At 37.5% G+C, this 21,165-nt stretch overlaps 1 protein-coding gene across 3 annotated transcripts in view; it reads left to right on the plus strand.

The window, feature by feature from the left end:
- Positions 1–18,544: 18,544 nt before the first annotated feature.
- The window catches only part of LOC148033477 (uncharacterized), a 277,944-nt gene continuing 275,323 nt past the window's right edge, over positions 18,545–21,165 (plus strand). For 2 of the 3 annotated variants that reach the window (XM_087681412.1, XM_087681413.1), the window contains exon 1: positions 18,546–18,762. In XM_087681412.1, coding sequence (XP_087537538.1) covers positions 18,687–18,762 — 76 coding nt within the window. In that variant the 5' untranslated portion in view covers positions 18,546–18,686. Of the gene's footprint in view, positions 18,763–21,165 lie in introns of all 3 variants that reach the window. The other variant, XM_087681411.1, reaches the window with a different exon arrangement.

Raw genomic sequence — 21,165 nt, forward strand, 5'->3', positions numbered from 1 at the left:
AGATCAGAATCTGAATAATGAATCAACAATGTGCTGGAGGACTTTTATATAAAGTATAAAGAAAATTCATAAAATGACCAGGTCAGCTGCATTAAATGCAGCCAACTACAATAAAATAATACCAAATAACTGTTCGACTGCAGGCTGTCATGTGGCATATGTGCAGATTGCTGATGTGGCATTGTACTACCTACTGCTGACATGTCCTCTGCCGTATGCTGTACACTATTGAATCAAACCCTAACTATGTAGAAACCCTAACACAGCTTGTCCACGGGAAAACTCTACCTCTAACATTTACACGTGGTTTTTATATGTGTGCACATTTTGACCCTTCCCTTTACCTTGTCATGCACCATGCTACATGTCACAATAGATGTGTTTCACCACCTTTCCTTATTACGTGCATGGATTTGTTATTTGAGAGATTTAGCTAATGCGGTAGCCTTAGCATTTTCCAATGTGATGGAGTGACTGGAGGTGCATCTATAAAATCAATTGAACATTTCTACAAGGTAGCTTTTCTTAATACGACCACCTCCATGACAAGTGTTTTTGAAATATGCACCATGAGCCCGGTAATGAGACTTTTCCATACTTTGGGCCCTCTACATTTCCAAAGACCCATGTTTCTCCAAAAAATATGATGTGCTACAAAAGTATGAAGCATCGACATTAGATTTAGAATATCAATGTATATAAATATTAAAGAACATGCAAGTAGTAGAGTTGAAGGTGTACCATGTAGTGGGTGATGATTTCTCCCCATGCATTGACAACTAGCTTTGTAAAATCATTGATCACTGTAATCTGTTGATGGTTTTAGCATTATATACACTAGATTATCAAAAGAATACCAACTTTTCACATGGAAGACTAGGGTCTCTTTCCAAATTTGTAGTACATTTGCATAAATCTTTCAATATCTCCCACTTTAGCTTTGATGGCTTGCCAGTCATATTGCTTAGGAATCTCTTTGCCTTCATTCCACTCAAATTGATATTTTTTGTGCTATGTCATAAGTTAGGCCTCTGATGTTTTCTGGTCCTTAATCTTTACCTTACCTCTATGTACACCCAATGAATTTAATAGCTCCTTAACTTTCTCAATAGTTGCTTTATGTCTAGAGGGAGGCTTCATTGTGTATACATACTTGATATGCAACGTCAATAACTTGTCAAATATGTGCATGAGGCAATGCAAAGTGCAAAAATGGAATTTCTTAATGTTAATTGGAAATAGGAAGGCACCACCAAATAGTAATATTTTCACCAAATAGGAAGGCACCACCGAATAACTTGTCAAATAGGAAGGAACATTGGCTTGCAATAGAAAGACATGACCTATTTGGTGGTGCCTTTCTATTGCAAGTGAGTGCTCCTTCCTTCCATGCAACACTATCTACAACCTTAGAAGAATTGTAAGTTTTAATCTAAAATGGATAAGGCAATGATGTTGATGCCTTAGTGTCACAATTGAACATATACTTTAGAGTCTTGGGATCACTTTTCAAGTACTAATTAATGTTGAATTCTTTGACTTCTTCCACATAGAGCTTCTTGCCTCTTGTTTGCTTAGGAATTATATCTGAATACGGAGTACATTGGAAGATCTAAGAGGGAACATTATGGGTCTCCTTGGGTACTTTGACTACTGTTAGCCACCAAATTTCATTTTTTGACTACACACTAAATGGTTGGACAAGCATGCTGTCTTTTGCATAGGCCATGGCATCATTCATCAATGTAAGGCCTACCCTCTCCAACTTGCATCCCTTTATGATTTGGCATTCGTCAAGCTTGATAACAAACTCCAAGGTTAAAACAAAATCTAGCAATCATAGTTGGTATAGACTTAGGAGAAACAAGTGTACTACATTGAATCCATAATATTAGATTAGGACAAGTCAATACCTTTTGAGCATTGCACCTTGTAGAAACAAGCCATGGCATATTGCAACTTAACTAGGTCAACAAAAATATTGTTAAAGTTATAGTCATAAGAAATCTTTCTACTTTAGTTCCCTTTACTTCTATTTTGCAAGTGATTAAAAGATGCTCTCCTATTGAATTAGTAATGGATATATTTTATGTTCATGTTACAGCTCTCAGTTGAAATAGACAAGATAAAATCATATGCTTTATTTTTCTACGAGTCAATGGTGTTGCTATCATATAGTGTATGGCTTCATAGCCTTATCGACAAACGTTGACTGTGTCACATGCTATTTGAACTTCTTCTATGGATAAACTATTAAGAACATCTATAAGAACCTCATTCAAAGTAGCAAGAAAGAGGACTTGATGTTGAGGGTCTCTCAAAATTCCAATCAAATGCTTGCGTTTTAAGAATGCCTTTGAAGCTCCATTTGCTGACCCTCACCTTGGCCTCGAGCATCATTGAAAAAGTTTCTGAAAAAGAATAGACATTTTTAGGGAATAAAGTAGATTCAAATTGTCTTTCAATAGAAAATGACGAACCTTAATGCTTGCACATGTCTTTTTTACACTCCGCCATTCAAGGATAGTGATATCATTGGAAGTAATCAACGTTTTCTTTCCTTATAACCCATGGGAGCTTGCTTTCACCTTACCAACTTTTCTTTTGCAATGTTCTTATCCTTATCCATTTTCTCCAAAAGTGATTTTAATGAAGCATTCTCCTCCTCCAAGGTTGAATTCCCTTGCATGTCCATTGCCATGTCTTGTTCATTGTCTTTATATTGCTTCAAATCTTCTTCAAGCTTTTGTACTTTGATTTGTTGATCTTGTAGGGATTTTTGCAACACATTAAAAAAACCTTGGGTTTGTAACAAAGATTGATGAGTGTTATATTATATTTTTGATCATACTGATGCATATGAATATTTCCATCTAAGCGTTTGCAATAACCTAGTAGACCATTTTCACCATCCCGATAAATGTAAGCAACGAAGAAATGGAATTGAAAGGTGGAGGTGGATTTAGTCTAGTGCTAGGATTATTAGGATACAAGGAAACATCCACCTGAAGATTAATATTTTTCTTTTCCTCTAAATGATATTGAGAAGTAGTTGTTGCATCCAGCCCCTCATGCTTGCTATAAGGGGACTTTGCAATAGCACACTCTTCATCTATATGAACATACAAATCCACCTTTCTCTTACAATTGCTCATGTCCCTAAGTGGTTCCATTAGAGCAGGAGACAAAATGAAGTAGATTAAGTTTTCATGGGATAATACTGAGTTGAAAGGGTTAGAGGGCAAAAGAGAGCATAAAAAATGCTTAGATGCATATGTAGTACGGTTAGGTACCACTATAGATGGAAAATACCATGTTTTTATAAGGGAGAGAAAAAGTCACTTTTGGGGATCAAAGTTAGTTTGCCCTACTAATGTGGCAATTAGGATGAGTAGTGGAGTATAAAGTAGATATGTAACTACCTCTATAGGGTTCCAAGTATCACATGTGTGGGTATTAAAAAAACATGAGTTGATTTTGAGGGCCTTCAATGTAAAAAAATGTATAGAAAATGAATGTTTTAACTTGCAATATGATTGGGTGCCTTTTGAGAAAAAGAAACCTATTGTTTGTGAAAATATTTAAAAAGTCATTTTTGGGATAAATAAATCCAATTTTGCTGATGTGGCACTTTTGAAAGAGTGGTGGTCCCTTCTTGGAGGATGAACCAATGCAGAGGGCCTTTAATGCCAAAAAGTTATATAGAAAATGAGTATTTTAACTTGTAATATGATTGGGTACCTTTTAAGAAAAAGAAATCCAAAATACTGATTTTGGAAGAGTGAAGGTCCCAACTTGGAGGATGACAAGGGCTAGTTACCAAGGTGAAAAGAAAGGGAGATCCCCCTCCTTTCTAGGTAGGGTCCACCATAAAAAGTGGGTGAAACTTAGGAATGTAGGGGGAAAAAGGGATCAAAAGGCATGCAATGATGACCATTGAAGAGGGACTAATGCAAGATTTAAGATTCCTAATCAATTTCTTACAAAGTCCTTTTTGAGTCCATATTCCCCTTAATGGATATGAATGATAAAAAGGTAATGGATATAGAATGGGATCTCTTGAAGGTAATGAGGTGGATATAGATGGGTGGTCTTCAAGGTATACTGGAAACAAAAGCTCATGCTCTCCGAGGGTAGTCCCTAGTGCTATAGGTACTTGTGATGTGTGCTTATATAGAGTGATTGGAGATACATCTAACATTCTCCAAGTAGTATAAGGATGTAGCATGAAGTATGAGGCTGGCCATGGCAATGTGGTTGACTCTAGCATTCTTATCAAAGAATAAGGTTGGTAAGTTGACCTTTGATCATTGAGGGGTTTGTCTTAGTAGAAGAATCAATAGGCGTATATAGTTATTGGTAACCACAAAGGTTTGAAAGTCCTTGGCATTAACATTTGGGATACTTAGCTAGTTGGAGCTCTTGTGTTTATTAGGATAAATGAGGCTCCATGCCACCTATATATATATATATATATATATATATATATATATATATATATATTGCAACTCTCTTGCAAAAAGCAAACCGCATGGTTATTAATACCAATATGTTGTGTCTCCATGTCGGTGGACTCTTAAGCTTCCCTTGGCCTAAATGCATGTTTCACTCTCGAAGATTTGTTATCCTTAGTCTGACTAATATTTCAAAAATATTATCTTGCGTACTTTACAAACTAACATGCCTCACAGACTTTATGTAATTCTACTTTATCATCAAGGGGTATTGGATTTGAGGATTCTCATTCCAAGTTTATAGGACACCTCTTATACCTATCACTTGGATCCTCTACTCCAAGCTTAGGTTTTTGGTAGCTACATGTATGGTTTCCCTTGTGTAGAAATTTAAGTCTCGCTTCTTAATGTATCTCATCTTGTATAAAATTTTGTTTGTTTTCATTGTCATCTTCCCTATTTGGTTATTCGGGTGGGTCAGGAATTCCCTCAAATCTCTCCACATACTTCTTGAGACCACATTGTTCCACCAACTCTTTAGCCCTTGGATAGCAAGTAGCAACTCTATCAAGATTCTGAATTTATTGGTAGCACAAGATGAGGTGCTTCCAAATATCCAAGTTTAGGCTATATTTGGCTTATTTCTCATTGCTAAAGGGGAGCTAGAGTCTTTCAAGCTTCTTGCACACAATCTTGACACTAATTCTTGCCATCTCTTCTAACAGTGGTCCTATACATACGAAAATGTGATGAGAGACCCAATAATTTTAAGGAAAAGCTCATTCAAAATTTGAGCTATCTTAATAAGAGCATTAGTTCCCTTAGAGTGCCTAGAATGTGCTTTGAATTTGTTGAAGTTTTTAAATTGTGTTTTTTCTAGCCTCATCCCCTACAATTAAATAATACAATGCTTTTTAGCTTCATAGGGGATGATTGAGAAGTTGGCCTATTGATGCATTCAAATGGTACATGGGTTTTTGTAATATTTACTAAAATGAAAGTGAAAATTGATGAAAACTTATTACATACTTCTTAACCCTATGTCAATGTTATGATGTGCTCTATGGAGCGATATCTAGAAGGAGGAAGAGAATTAGGAGGCCTTGAACTGGCCCCAATAGGAAGAGTTCTGGCATCATGTGGCTGCTTGGGCTATAGTTGGGAACCACTCTTCATGCTTGATCTAGTTCCATGACCCATTTTGAATGACACCTCAATGGGATACCCTAGTAGGACAAGTCCACTGTTGGACTTGTCCATTTGGTAATATCGATTCAATGTAAGGTCCAAAATCTTAACAATGTGTTTTTGGACAACAAGTTTGGGTGAATATCAATATGATGGCTACTTGTGAGGAGTTTGGCTTGATGGAGTGGGAATCAACTCCTTCTTAGTGTGAATGGTTAATCAATAGCGGTGCAGGCTTTAGGAGAATGCCAGCCTCTATCAATTGAAGTGGCTAGTATCTCATTCTTTGTATCCTTTGTGTTCTTGATGCAAAAATGATTACAAGCATTACCATCTATTAGTGGGGGGATCTTTGCTCCATATTAGGCCACATTAGTCAACAATTATGATGTGGACCAATTGAAAATATGTTGGTTTCCTCGATGATCTTAGAATGTTTGGGAAGATTCATTTGTATTTGAATTACCATAAACTATGCTTATCTAGGTATCGAGAAGCACAACTAAGTTTAAGTCACATTGTTAACCTTTAGGAGTGAATAAGGATATAAACATCTTATAGTTGCTATTATTTTTGTACCATTATGTGAGAGTCACAGGCTTGCTCCCATGCAAATTGTAACATTTGTTGAGACTAGATTAGAAGACCTACAATGTATGTGATGTTATGGGCATGAAACTTCTATTCACTTTCAAGTTGAAATAGATCCAATTAACTTAAGATGTATGTACACATCAAAGGGATCAATTAAGAACCTAAAAAGTAGGTAGGGAACCCAACTTTCTGTGGAAATCCTTACCCTAACCTAATCCTACTATATAAAAACCAAAAAATAAATGGAAGAGCTCATTCTTATGTGTGCAAGTTTGGGATAAATCCTTCTCCTTGCTTTCATATCATCTTCTTGTACATCTTGTTGACATTGAAGATGAATGAGATAATGAGAGTGAAAGTGTGTGTGAGGACCTGGACAATGAAGCTCTTCTTTCTATTTGCTTCTTTCTTCTTTTCTTCCCTAGGCTTCTTCCATATCTTCAAGGGTGAGAGGTAGAGTGTGAGTTGAGATTTCTAGTTCTCATTTTCTACTTTATCTATTTCCAATGGAGTGCTCATGGATTGGATTCAATACGATAGAGTAGTGGGAGAAAATTGAGGATCCATGTATGAAATGTGAGGCCACTAATGAACCTTCTATAGCATTTGGACTAAAACGCACGAAGGTGAGAAGACAAGTCTACTACAACCTCTTTGTTCATTTGTTTTCTCACTTGCATTAGGATTGTGAGGAAAGAGCATAGTGGCTTGGAGATCATCGACCGACCATGGGAAAGATGGCTGTGGTGTTGTGCTATTGAACTCTTGGAATAAATGCCCATTCAATGTCACAATGTTTAGTGCTTACACCAACATTTTTGGTTCCATTGTCAAGATATGGTCAATTACCAATGGCACTTACATTTCTACCATGCATCAAAATAGAAGGCTTTGTATACTTAAGACTAGGATGGTGGAACCGATCTCCCATTTTTGCACCTCACACACTTTGAAACATGCATCACTATATTAGAAAATCATATTGTGAGGAACCCATTTGAAGTTTGATTTTTCTTATTTAAAATATAGTAAATTAGGTTGGAAAAATCGAGCAGACAAAACTTAAAACAAAACTTTAATTCTAGTTGAAGAGCATGAAAAGTTCCTAGAGTGGCTAGTGACATGGGAGAAGTAAGAACAAATCTCCATGCATTACAATGAGCTTTTAGACAACCTCATCAGATGCATTTCGATGGATAAAGCCAAGTGGTATTTCTTAATTCCCACATTCCATATATTGAGTGCTAGAAAAAACTATGGAGGAAGCACAAGAACTAGAACAAAAAGTGTAATTGAGAAGCCCATGAATGCAACAAAATCTACTAGAAAACCAAGCCTCAAAGTGGCATCTACAATGCATGATCCTCAAGAATTGGCAAAAAGAGTGCTTTCAACCATCACATGTTTGAACTCTTGAAAGAATAATGATCTATCAATGTCTCAATGTTTAGTGTTTGTGCACTCATGAAAAGTGTCTTTACTACTAAATCAAGGATGTTTCTTTGAGATGTCATTTTGTAGGATGACATAGTGATTGATCCCCTAGTGTTCACCATGTTGCAAGTGTAAGTGTTGACCACTCCTAATGCCATGTTGAGATTCCTTGGGTAGATAAAGTGGCATGATTGTCATATGGAACTTCTTTTGAACTAAGTAGCCCATTCTCCAAAGTCCAATTTTCTTTAGGATGTGGATTTTGACTTAACTTTCTAATGGTTCCATCTCATGTTGCCCAAAATGCTAGTTTTAGTCCCCCTAGACTAAAATACAGATTTATGGATTCTTGAAATGTTGCAATTGGTAATTTCTTGAAATTTTGGAAATAGTTTTGACCTATTTACTATGCATGATAGAGAGTATCGTTGGTGGAGCAAAATAATTCAGTTATTGAACGAGTGCCTTGGCATGTTCGACTCTTTAAAGAAGTTTAGGAACTATTTGTTGGGGAACCCAACATGGTCAACTCCAACAACTCCTATGGAGCCTACTCTTGGCAAAGGGGAAACCCCTATTTCTCCCAAAAAACCTTCACTAATTTGGATCTGGCTCATTAAATTTTCCCTCTTTTGGGAGTTTGCATTGGCACCATGACCTTGATTTGGAGATCAAAATCTAACATTCCTTTGGAGGACAAGTTGGTAAGAGTAGGTTCCTATACAAGTGACGAGGATTGAGACCTAGCAAAGATGCAAATTGATGACTTGTTTGTGGATTGGTTCTTTGACTAATTTGATTGATGTAATTCCTCAAAGAGCACATGCAAAGTGCTTGTAGTGCAAAATGCAAAGATGGTAGAGCACTCAAGGTTTTTAAAAAGCTCAACTGTCATAGGTATATGTGGATGCTCAATCACCTCTAAAGTAGATACCAAAGGTAGAAAGGAAATAGGAAATGACAACATCAAGTCTAGCAAGGTGAGTGATTGGACTTTGGTCGAAAGTGGACTAATTGATAGCTCGACTAATAGGATATCGATAGGAAAGGGAAAGGTGTAGAGTAGCTCAAGACAAGACATTTGTCACACATATATATGCGTTGAGACTTTGGTCGTAGAGTTGATTTTGTACAATCTTCTATAGACACGGGGTTAGATGCGCATGGATACCTTCATGTAGCATCATTTCCCAACTTTTTCCGAATGACCTTGGAATGCTCTTGAGCTAATGTATCCTTGTTCACTTGTGCTGTTGCAAATGAAGCTTTAAATCAAGTGGTGGCTATAGTTAGTGACTATTGCTATTTTAGTGCCAAGTCTTGTTCATGTTTTGATGCCCCGATCTCAGCTTGCTTTGATTTTGGCCATCTTAGCTCCTCCAAATCCTCTATAGGGTCACTCTAGAGATGTTGACAATAACTAACCTTGGATTCAAGTCCTCCATCCATGACATATGTTGGGCCACAAATAGCCCAAAAGCATATATATGAAAAGTAATGAGCCATTGTTAATCATGAACATATCTTTGGATTTGTTTCGCTTGGAAATCCATGTGTCTCATGTAATTCATGATCTATCACTCTCTCATGATTGGAATGGCAAGCTATTTCTTTTGAGAATAATATACTATGTATTTTGTATTTTGATTTTAAAGAATTATATGGATTTTCCTTCCACTATTTATTTCTGTTCCTTATTCATAATGTGTGGATAAGTATTTAGTGAGATGAAGTATAATCCAATTTACACCGTCTATTGAATATGCGTTTGTGGATGTTTCAAAAGTACAAGGCTAGAAAAGATCCTTATAGCTTTATGAGGAGTTTTGAATAAGTTGTGAGGCAAACAACCTAACATTAGAAGATAAGAAGGCTCAAGCCATGTGAGAAGGGCAAGACTTGGTTCACAAGTCTTGACACAGCTAAGAAGGCCACTTGTCCCACCTTAAAAGACTTATCCATTAAGTGATTCTTTGAAGCAAGCTATACATACAACATCATAGTCAAGCTAACAAATGTCAAGTAAAAAGAGAACAAATCAATTCAAGACAATGTGATGCATTTGAGGGCTACTTAAAAGAATATCAAGCATAGAGACACCCAATAAGAGAGATGTTTCCACATTCTTCATTAATGGGATAAAGGATGAGGAGCTTTGTAGAGCCATTGTTAGCAACCATGACATAGATATTAAAAATCTAAATACTATACTCAAAGAAGTGATAAGGATAGATGATCTACTCAAGGAAAGAAATAAAGGCAAGCTACATAGCCCTACTTATAGTAAGCATCAAAGAAATAAAAAAAAGGGAAGGGATTGAGCCTTTTAGATAAAGTAGCAGCCTTTAAGCAAGAGCTGAAGTATCTAATAGAAATCTTAAGACCTAGGCCTTCCTATCCACCAAGTTTTGATTGCATTCATTATGGTGGAAACTATCTAACTACTATAATAATGTTTGGAACATAGGAATAAAGTGTTTACTGATTGTGGAAGATACGGCCATAAAGATGCCAATCATAGAATGTCTAGATGACGACACATCCTAATCCTTATGCAATACCCCTATTTGACCAATACACAAGTCCCATAAATAGGAGGACCTTGTTAGCTTTATATGCACCACCCACAATAGTGTTTAGAATAAAAATGAATCCTTCATGCATTGTAAGACCATTGACAACTATTTGACACACTCTCCTAGTAATATCCCTACCAACTATGTGGACGAGCCTTTGAAAGAAGATCTATACATAAATCCATTTATATCCAAACATGAGGAAGGAAATGCCATTCCTATGGTAGAAGAAGGGGCATGGACAACCTCAAGAAGACTTTGCATGCTATGGCCACCTAGTTTCATCTCTTCAAGACTCTCTCTCTCTCTCAAGCTATCTCTCACCTGGCTAGCTTATCTCTTCCAAATTGACTAGTTATCTCCTCTTAATTCCATGAAAAGGAATATTCTAAATTATTCAAGAGTGGATGCAATGAATATTACCATAGTCATCTTCACTTGTTGTAGTCCAATCCATTATACGGTTTTTCAATAAGATCCACAAATCAAGTTTGCAATCCACCAATGCTCCCTCCTCTAATACATCTACCATTGTTACTCTAAGGCTGAGAGGAGAATAGAGAAGAAGGAGAAGAAGATGAGAAGGATAGAGAATGGAGCTTCTTCCAACTAGTCCCTCACTCTTAATCTCTCTCACTCTTGCTTGCTCAATCCCTCACTCTCATGCTATCACCTACTTATAATTTGGATGGCAATATGGGAAGAAGAAGAAGAAGTGGAAGAATGATGAGTAGATTCTCTTCCTTGAGTCCCTCACTATTTCTTCTCACTCTCAAGCTATGGTGAAGCAAGTAAGAATATAGAGAAGATAGAGAAGAAGAGGCTCTCAATGGTTTGCACACACAAGAATGAGCTCTTTATTCATATTCGCACATTACATACACTATAGTTTCATTTAGGGTCCCCCTACCCTTTTTCACTTGTGATCAATCCTCCTCTCTTGTTCACTTCCAATGCTTGGTCTTTTAGACTATGCCTTCATGGCATGCCCGTGGGGTTTTAAAATGGATGTACATGGTTTTTCTAGCTTGCAAGATATTCGGTGTACGTATAGGCGTATGAAACATTTTACTTTACTCATAGGTTTATACAATTTGTATGAGAGCGAGCCCAATGTCGGGATTTTACTATAATTGTTCTCTACATGTAGCAGGTATTTTATACCCGACTCATAAAAAAGAATGCACTAATCATGAATGAGGAAAATGAATAAATATATAAATTTAAGAGAATTCAAGGCCTTAAATATTTCAGAAAAGTACCTTGTTATTTCTTCTAGGCTCCATCTTAATAGTTCCTTGCTATTTCTAGCTATTAGCTCTCACCTACTATTTTTTCAATCTATGGATGTTATTATTTCTGAAAACTTACAAAATCGATGCTTCCAATGAGTCTCATAGCATTGGAAACTTTCTTCACACTTTGGGCTTTTACAACTCCTTTTTATTAGTACGTGCTGCTTTTAGTAGTTCTTGAATTGCCTTGTCTTAGATGAATGCTAGTCTCTTGGCACTCTCTGTCAAGTTTAGCATGCTTGGGCTCTCATTGTAGATGTGAAATGCTAGGATTAGAGTTGGAAAGGTTATGATAGGAGCAAAGGGTGTTGCTAGTGTTGAAGACCAATGTCATTGTAAATGAGGAATGGAGTTGGCCTCACTATTGGATGGATTGAATGGTTAACACATTCCCAAGGCTATTGACAACTACAGATCTTTTCAATTTTTGTGCTTGACTAGTGGTCCTTCATGTTGGGTGGAACTTGAAGGGTCAAGGAGGGTGGATTACGAGGTGTAGAAGGATAAAGGATCATTGTAAAGTAGAGGTGATAACTTGAAGAGTTAGGGAGGATGGATTACGAGATGTAGAAGGTTAAAGGCTTGCGATAAAAGTAGAGGTGATAGCTTGGGATCCTCCATAAACTCCTATAAGTTCAATTAAATGCCTAATGTGCATTCACTTCTTACGGGGAGTGATAGTCTTCTTTTTGTATATAGGACATATTTTGTTGGATTGGGAGATTAGGCAAAAGTCTAGATTGTTGTCCTATACTTGTGGATCCAATCTGGGCAACATAGCTTATGGTGCAAATATTATATGAGTACACATGATTACATAAGCAATACTCAGTTAAAAAACTGGAAAAAGTTGTAATTGATAAGGAATTGTGGATTTTTTTCAATATACTTGAGGATGCGTATTTGTTACCTGATATAATCCATTCTTCATTGATTACCTCCTTACTCATGAATTTGATGCTTTGATACTGAATTGTTGAATGGAATAGAGGAATAACATATGATCTTGCCTTGTCTTTCCTAGTAGGGATACTTGAAGTCCTTCTCTTGGTTGTCATTAGATGCATCACCAATTGTTATTATCCGTTGCTATAGGTGGTGTTAGTTGTTATGGTTGATATTCTTACTTTAGTAGGTTTTCTTTTCTAAAAGCTACTATTATTTATGTACTAGGTAGTGTCAATTGCACTCACATTGTGATATAGTCAACATTGTAGCTTTCTTGCTTCTTGAATGGTCTATTAAGCAATACTTCTTTTCAAGCATCCTCATGGTTTGATAGTATACATAACAAGATATGAAGATTCTCAATTCCTACATTCATCATGATCTTGCACTTTCCCAATAGTAAGGCTTATCCCTATATGGGTTGATATTGGCATTTGTTGGTACAAGCTCAAGTTGCCTATTAGGATCTAAGTTTCATAGGTAAGTGTCCTATTGTTTGCTCCTTGATCAATGAGAGCACCCTATATCATCTCATTCTTTGCAATTAATCCAAATCTAATGTAAGTAGGTGATCTTATAGGCTCATCCTTAGAGTCAATTTACATCAATCGAACTACCCCAACATTGATTCCCTAATCTTTATCTTTGTCATTAGTTAGAGCACATTCTTATATTTTCTCTTGAGTTCTAGGCTTGAGTCTACTGCAACTTGATGGAAATGTGCTTGTGCTAAGGATTTTTCTCTACTCAACATATTGCTAGCTAATCCCAATTCGTCTTCCTCTACAAATGGTAAATTCAAAGTAGCCAAGATTTATATCCAATTCTTATCATCTTCAATATCAAGGATATGCTTGTTTAAGTAGCTCGGTTTGGATTGCTCATAGTTGAGTTCTCAAAGCACTGCTGATATGGCATCTAGGTCAACATGTGAGGTCTTCCAAGTCTCCTTTTCTAATCTTACTCCCTCCATCTCATTATCAAAAAAGACTAAACCTTTCCCCAATATTTGATCAATCATACCTTACGCATTCATGGTCTTCCAAGCAAAATGTCATAATTTACACATTTCATGAGCACTTTGAGAACCTTACCTTAGCAATCTTGACATCATAGTACATACAACATTGACAAGGGATAGGACAATGGATACCCAAGCCTTGGGTGATCGAGTTCTAATATGACTCAAGCAAGACATTGATATTGATGTCAATCATACTCAAACCCAAATCATAGATAGTAAAAATAGTAGAAGTCTCATTGCTTATTATGAACAAACATGAGTATGATTGATGCCAATCATACTCAAACCCAAATCATAGATAGTAAAAATAGTAGAAGTCTCATTGCCTATTATGAACAAACTTAAAGAAGCACATCATAATTGCCATCGATTTCTTGCCTTCAGTCATCTTACAAAAGTGGTCCCCCATGTGAGAACAAACTAGAAGCAAAGCTAGTACAATATCGTATCTCCCATCATGGATCTGAAGGCGCACCGACTACAATATTTGAAAATCACTAGATGAATTGATGCATGTAGAAAGCCATGCTTAGTGAACTACCATACCAAAGATATTAGTAAGACCAAGTTACCCCACTACTATCACCCTCTCATGGTCCCATTTTAGCCAGCACACTAGTGAGGAGTGACAACATCACTAGGGCTAAAACACACATTTTGTAGTGACAATAGCCTTGACTACATGATGGGAATCAAAGTTGAGTCAAAGGAGGATGAGGAAATTGAGTCATTCTAGCCCTTTTCCTCCTTCCACCACAAAGTTGTTACTCGTTGTAAGCATTGTCAAATAATTGATTCTAACTTGAGAAGGAAATTGGCCTTGAGAGGAGATTCATGTTGACCTTGGAAGTTGCCCTGCTTATTAGTACATAGGGGAGCCATAATAGAGAAAACTAAAGATAGAAATGAGAAATATAGATAGAGCTACCCAAGGGCAAGAGTTCAACCAGAGTTCAATCACACATGATGAAACACACATGTTCTTGAAGAATAGGATTCACAAGGAATAGAGTTGAGTATGTAAGCATTGAAAGGTTCTCTCGCAAAAATGCAAGATGCTAAGGTTAGAAGTAGTAGTCCTTATGAAAAAGACATCATTATATTCAGCCAACCATGAATCAAAATAGCCAAACATCTATGATGAACACAGGGAAAACAAGGACATCATATCTAAGCTAAAGAAAACATAGTAGTAAAACACCTCTAATCAACCAAAACATTGCAAACAAGAGCACTAGGTTTGAGAGATTTAGATGTTTAATACCATACGATGTGAGATCTAGGTTTCCATCAATATTAACTTGAGTGATGTAAGTTATAGGGCGAGTGACTGTTCTCTCATTTCTCTTAAGTGCCAGTGAGTTGAGTGACTATCCTTCGTCAACGACACCTCCCCCGATGGACTTTATCAACCAGCTACCTCCCTGGGTGCTGCTGCATGGTCCCTGCCATGCTGGCTGAATGCTCGAGCGAGCCGTGGTACCTCCTGCAGCCAACTCCAACCCTTCTGTAGCAGTGACGGTTCCTTCGACCATATATGAAATGGGCCAAGTGTTTCTAACCCTATTTTTATGTTTGTAAATGTACGTTATGTTTTAAGTGTGGGGACGCCCGCATCCAGTCGGTTGACGAGTCCTAGGTTATGTTGCTGCATCTAACCCTGCCCGGTAAGGTTTTAAGTGTGGGGACGCGTCCCTGCGCATCAGTTTTGCGTATCATCATGGAAATACATCTATCCACCTCCAACTATAAAAATTCATTTTTTATGCTCTAATGGGTCCCTTCCCCACTCGTCCGTTCTATTTTACCCTGTCCCCGGGACTGTTCCTTGTCCGTTTGCCTTTATCCTTTGTTTTTTTATTTTTCCATGTGAATGCATCCTACGTTCACTAAAACTCGCATCCAACCTTACATCCCTGTTTATCCCTTTGAATTGCCCATTTTTCCTTTTTACCAACCCCTATTCTAACTGCTGGTTCTTGAGTTATTAATTTTTGAAGCAATTCTCGTAAATTGGACGATTTTCCATGTGAATGTGCCTTTATTGCTTCGGAACACTGATTTGATGTGCCAACCCTGCCCTACCCATTCCCCTTGATATTTTTCCTTTTTACTCCATGTCATTCCGATAATGGAAGTAGAAGCAATAAATTCAATGCACTAAAATAAAACACAATGGAAAATGAGCAAGAAATAAAAATGGACTTAGAGAAAACTCATGGATGGGAAATTTAATCTATAATGAAAGCATAAGGTTGAGTACAATACCAATACGGTAACCAACATTGAGTGACTTGCCACAATGCCTCTAGCCTCCCTCTCTCCAAGGATGCCAAGGGCAATAATGGAGATGATACCCGATAGGATTACATTGGCTAGTGTTCAGCTGCCCAATAATATGCCACCCAGTTGCCCACAAAAGCATAATGAAATGGACGATTTCACCATGCCTATACCGATGAAATGCATAAAAATAACACCTAAACATAATGTCTGAAATGTATATTTTGTTTCTAAGGTGTAAACAATTTAATGTCCCTTACACCCATAATGGCTCACTAATAATCATCAATAAAGATAAGATTGACTATTGGTGCATATTTTTGTGTAGATATTATTAGGGATTTAATATATTGAATGTCATAAGTAGTAGAAACTTAATGTGAGGTATTCAAAGACTTTTTAATGGTTGTGCCTTCCACATATGTAAACCCTTTTAATGACTTTTGCTTAATGTTTAATGGTTGTGCCTTTCATACATGCAAACTCTTTGACATAATATAGTATTCATACGTATCAAGGGTCTAATATATTGAATGTCATAGGTAACAGAAACTTAACATGAGGTATTCAGACACTTTGTAATAGTACCAGGAATAGTAAAAATTGTTGGCTCAAGTGGTAGTAAAATGGTGTGATGAACCCAAGGTCAAGGGTTCTATTCTCATAGGTTTGTGATGAAGCACCTTGTATACTAAACAAAGTGATTTGGCTCCACTTGGTTGGTCTCCAAGATGAACATTGTAATGGGACCACAAGTAATAGTTGGTAATCATGGGTTTGGGAACCCTTGATTACAAATATTGATATAAGCCAAAAATTCAATTAATACAAAATCATTTTGATTCCAAAGCTCCAAGATGAACATTGTAATGGGACCACAAGTAATAGTTGGTAATCATGGGTTTGGGAACCCCTTGATTACAAATATTGATATAAGCCCAAAAATTCAACTAATACAAAATCATTTTGATTCCAAAGACTTGTTTAATGGTTGTGCCTTTCCGATTTGCAAACCCTTTTAATGACTTTCGATGAACATGTAATGGTTGTGCCTTTCATATATGCAAAATCTTTGGCATAATGTAGTAATTAACTTGACCATTGTGAGTCACACTAAGACATTGAATAAATCTTCATCATGTCTCACCTAAATACTAGATATTGCCTATTAGACTTATCACATAGTTGTTTTACTTTTAGGCATAATGAAATCCAACTATGTAAAAAAAAACATTATGTGCAAGTGCTTGATATTGCTTTAAAAATTGGGATAATGTTAAACTAAACATGCATGATGGAAATACTTTCATACTAATGGAAGGAAGAGCACACAATTGGATTATGCATAATTAATCTTTACTTTCAAACCCCAAAATCCTTAAAAAATGAGAAGTCTTAATTACATAACCCTTCTTTCCTTGTCATAATAATATGAAGGCATTATATATTTGTATCTAAAGCTATAGAATCTCTAAAGGTGCATGCTATATCAAAGAGCCATTTAGACTCGGTAATGTGGTTAATGGGCTATATGTGCATGCACTCACACAACATTCACAAACACACATGCATGTACACGTGTTCGCATTGACATGCATATGCTCTTAAAGTGCATGCACGCATGCGCACGCGCACGCACACACGCCCCATTGACCCACCCCACACCTATATGCATATTCACATAAAATACATCACACAAACATATACCATGCATATCACATAAAAAATGCAAACTTACACCTTTCACTACAAACACACATGGATGAATCTAGAGACATAGAGTCCTTCCCTGTTCATGTGACTTGACTTGTGTGGTGGAGGAAGTGAACTAGTAAAGCATGCAATCACCTCTGGTATGTAGGCAATGAAGCCGATTGTTAAGAAGACTTGGAAGAGAAGAGAGAAGATAGATCGAGGAGAGTGATATTACTGATTAGCCCATGGTACAATTTCACATAAAATTGACTAGTGGGAGTTCATCTCAGGTACCTCAAAAAAAGGGGGGGGGGGGGGGGTAGGGGGTACTCTATTAGCTACACGGGAGTCTTAATACTCATGGAGTATAAGTTAAGTGTGAGATCCACATTTAACTTATCCATTAAGTGTGCCATCTAATATTCATGAAATATAAGTTTAAGTGTCCCATCCACATGTTCACAATGTGGACTATCACAGCCTGTGCTTATGCAAGTAATGTCTCTTAGACTCATGTAAAACATGTAAATCAATGAAAAGCAAACAAGGACACACAAGTGTAGCAAGAGCATTCCCTTGTATAATTAAGCCAAGTTCACATTATTCGGTCGAATGGGAACACTTGATTTGCACTTGTGTGTTTCACATTTCACTGCACCATAACTAAAAATTCTAAAATGATGCTTCCACATGTGAACTTGTCGTTGGCATATGGTAAAGTAATGTGCGAGGTTATTGGTTTGAAAATTGCTTGGGGTTGTTGAAACTGAAAAGTTTTGGGTGAGGGGGGGATAATAGGGACAATTTTTCTCCAGGCATGACGTGGTTAGACTAATATCCTTGTACAACCATCATGTTTGGATGAGTGTGAAGTGGGCCTTAATATTATTTCTTAAGTGTAGACTACCGAACTTAATCTAAGTTGGGGTAAATTTTTAAGTTTTAAAGGAAGAATCACCTTGCTATAACACCATTGGAATTTGGAATAGCATATGCCCTAAGAGTCAATCCTAAGGAAAAGGAGTTAAAGGGAAGGCTTTCCACGACAACTGCTTTGTTCCTTTAGTTCCTTTTTATGAACAGATGACTAATTAATTATTAAAAATGTACGCGTGGGCGATCCGGGTCAAGGTCACCCGGCATAACTAACCTCGAGGATTTACGCTGATCGGCGGACCTTCCTAGACGCAGAGAGATGGCTCCCAAGACGCAGCCGCCTTCTAAAAAACTCAGCAAGCAAGAACTCAAAGCTCTCAAGAAAGAGCAGAAAGGCACGGATTCTCATGCGCAGACACGCCACCTTTGATACTGCAATTTCTAATTTTCCACAGAGAGAGAGAGATTTCTGCAAAAGGCCAATGTGGCTTGTGAGACAAAACCAAAATAATTGTGTCCAATGTCATCCCATCATGAAAGAGAGAGAAAAATGCATCCCAATATAAGGCCAACATGTAAAGTTCTCTAAAGCTGTATGTACAGGATACCTACATATCTACAGTAGCTCCTCTCTAAATCTCAAGGTGAGCACATGATCTAGGATGTGGTCCACGGCCACACTGCTGATGTGTTGAGAGAGAGAGAGAGGATTTATTAGTACTGTTCATGTAATAGGTTGTTCTGAGAGCCTGCAGGCCTCATGTAAATATTTCCGGTGAGGAAGAGTTTATGTCTGCTAGCTCTATGCTGACCTGATGGTCTATTGTAAATATTTACTTCTTAATACAATTATCTTCACGAAAAAAAAGAGAGGATTTTTTAGTGCCTATAGCAATGACAAGCAATTTTGTATTAGCAAAAGGCAGGAGAGCGCACACACATCACAGACCCGTGAGGAATTGTGCAAATGTGTAAAACCTGCTTCATGGCCTTGCTTGGTTCGCTCCTCTATTTCTCATGCAATCGGTGCGGGATTAAGTTACATCAGAGGTTGCCAACACTTTGGATATGGAATGAATGTCCTCTTGCATTTGCCTAAAGACAAGAGCGTAGGATGAGATGGTATCACCAATGTGTTTTTGAGCCTTATGCCACTCACTTGGCTGCACCTTTGACAGCCTAATACAAGCAGATTTGGATAGTTGGACACATGTGCCCTCTTGGAAGGAGGTTCTCATTAAATTGATTCCTGAAGTGCTGTCCCTCTTAGCCTTGAAGCATTGGCGACCCATCTCTTTGATGGGCTTTGTATATAAGATCTTTACCAAAGTCCTAGCTAATAGATTGCATGGATATCTTCTGGATATTATTCACCCTGCCCATTATGGATTTATCAAAGGGCATAATATTCTGCACAACATCTTGAATGTCCAGATGGGAATAGATTATGCTCGATACATGAAGCAAGAAATGGTGCTCGTTGAGTTGGATCTAGAAAAAGCCTTTGATCATTTGGAATGGTCTTTCTTGGGTCAGTTGATGCAAGGCATGGGTTTTGGTTCGAGAATGTCTGCACTTATCAATACTACCAGTATGGATTACTTGTCAAGAGTTCTGATCAATGGTGGTGCCATGACATTCTTTCCCCTTTGTCGATCAGTTAAGCAAGGTTGCTCATTGAGTCCTTTGTTCTTTGCCTTGGCCACTCACCCCATTCTGACGATGCAGTCTCATCTAGCGGCCCTTATGAGTTGCACTGGGAGTGATCTCAAGGCCTTGGGTCGGCAAGGCGAGGTGGTGCATAAAGACTTTGTTTTCAGGCGCACTTGGGCTATCCTTTGGGAGTGTAGGTTTCGCCCAAGCATTAATAGTTTGTGCATTGTAAATCACAAGCTTTGCCTTTTCTCATAATATTAAAAATAGCACAAACAATCATGATACCGATGATTTCATATTACCTTCCCTTGCTCCCTTGGGAGAAGTCTCATTTATAGGAAATCACTCAACCTGTCTGGTTTTTGCTTTGAAAAACAAATTCTATTTAGATGGGTATCACTTGGATCTCTTGGCACCATGTTTGCACTCCAAAAGAATGAGTGGTGGGGCTGTTTTGGATTTGAAGACAAATGATTGCTCTTTGTTGATCAGTGTTCTAGACCTTGTGTGAGGGTAGGCAACCCTAGTCCTTGATTGCGAGATTTTTCTTGAGACTCAAGTTATCAAGCATGGGAGCACCATGGTTTTTGCATGTGCTTAATGCTGAACAGCCTATCCATTTGAAGTCCTCTATGCTGTTTAATTGTTTGGTCTTAATGCCGAACAACCTATCAATTTGAAGTCTTCTATGCCGAACAACTTATCCATTTGAAGTCTTCTATATTTCGGAGGATGAAGTGGAAGAGGTGATGTCCCATTTGCCTAGAAGAAAAAACCCTGGTTGGGATGGCCTTCCTAATAAGTTGTTTTCAGCCAATGCTGAACAGTTTAAGGATCCGTTGACTCGCCTATGCCAGTCATTTGGTTATTGCCTAAGGTCTCCTACCTCTTTGAAACAATGAAGACCCATTTTTGTTATGGGCTCTTTATACAAAATCTTCTAAAAAATCATTGCTAATAGATTTCAGAAAGTATTTCCGCATTTGGTTCATCCATATCAATATGGTTTCATTAAGTGTTGGAATATGATGCACAACATTTTGAATGTTCAATTAGGGATTGACTTTGCAAAAGCTTCAAGCCAGCAGATTGTTATGCTTCAGCTTGCCCTCTCAGCCCTTTGTTGTTTGCACTGGTCACTC

This window comes from Lygodium microphyllum, chromosome 7, assembly GCF_053477565.2.
Source record: "Lygodium microphyllum isolate KBCC chromosome 7, Lygodium_microphyllum_v1.1.10, whole genome shotgun sequence".
Lineage (NCBI taxonomy): Eukaryota > Viridiplantae > Streptophyta > Polypodiopsida > Schizaeales > Lygodiaceae > Lygodium > Lygodium microphyllum.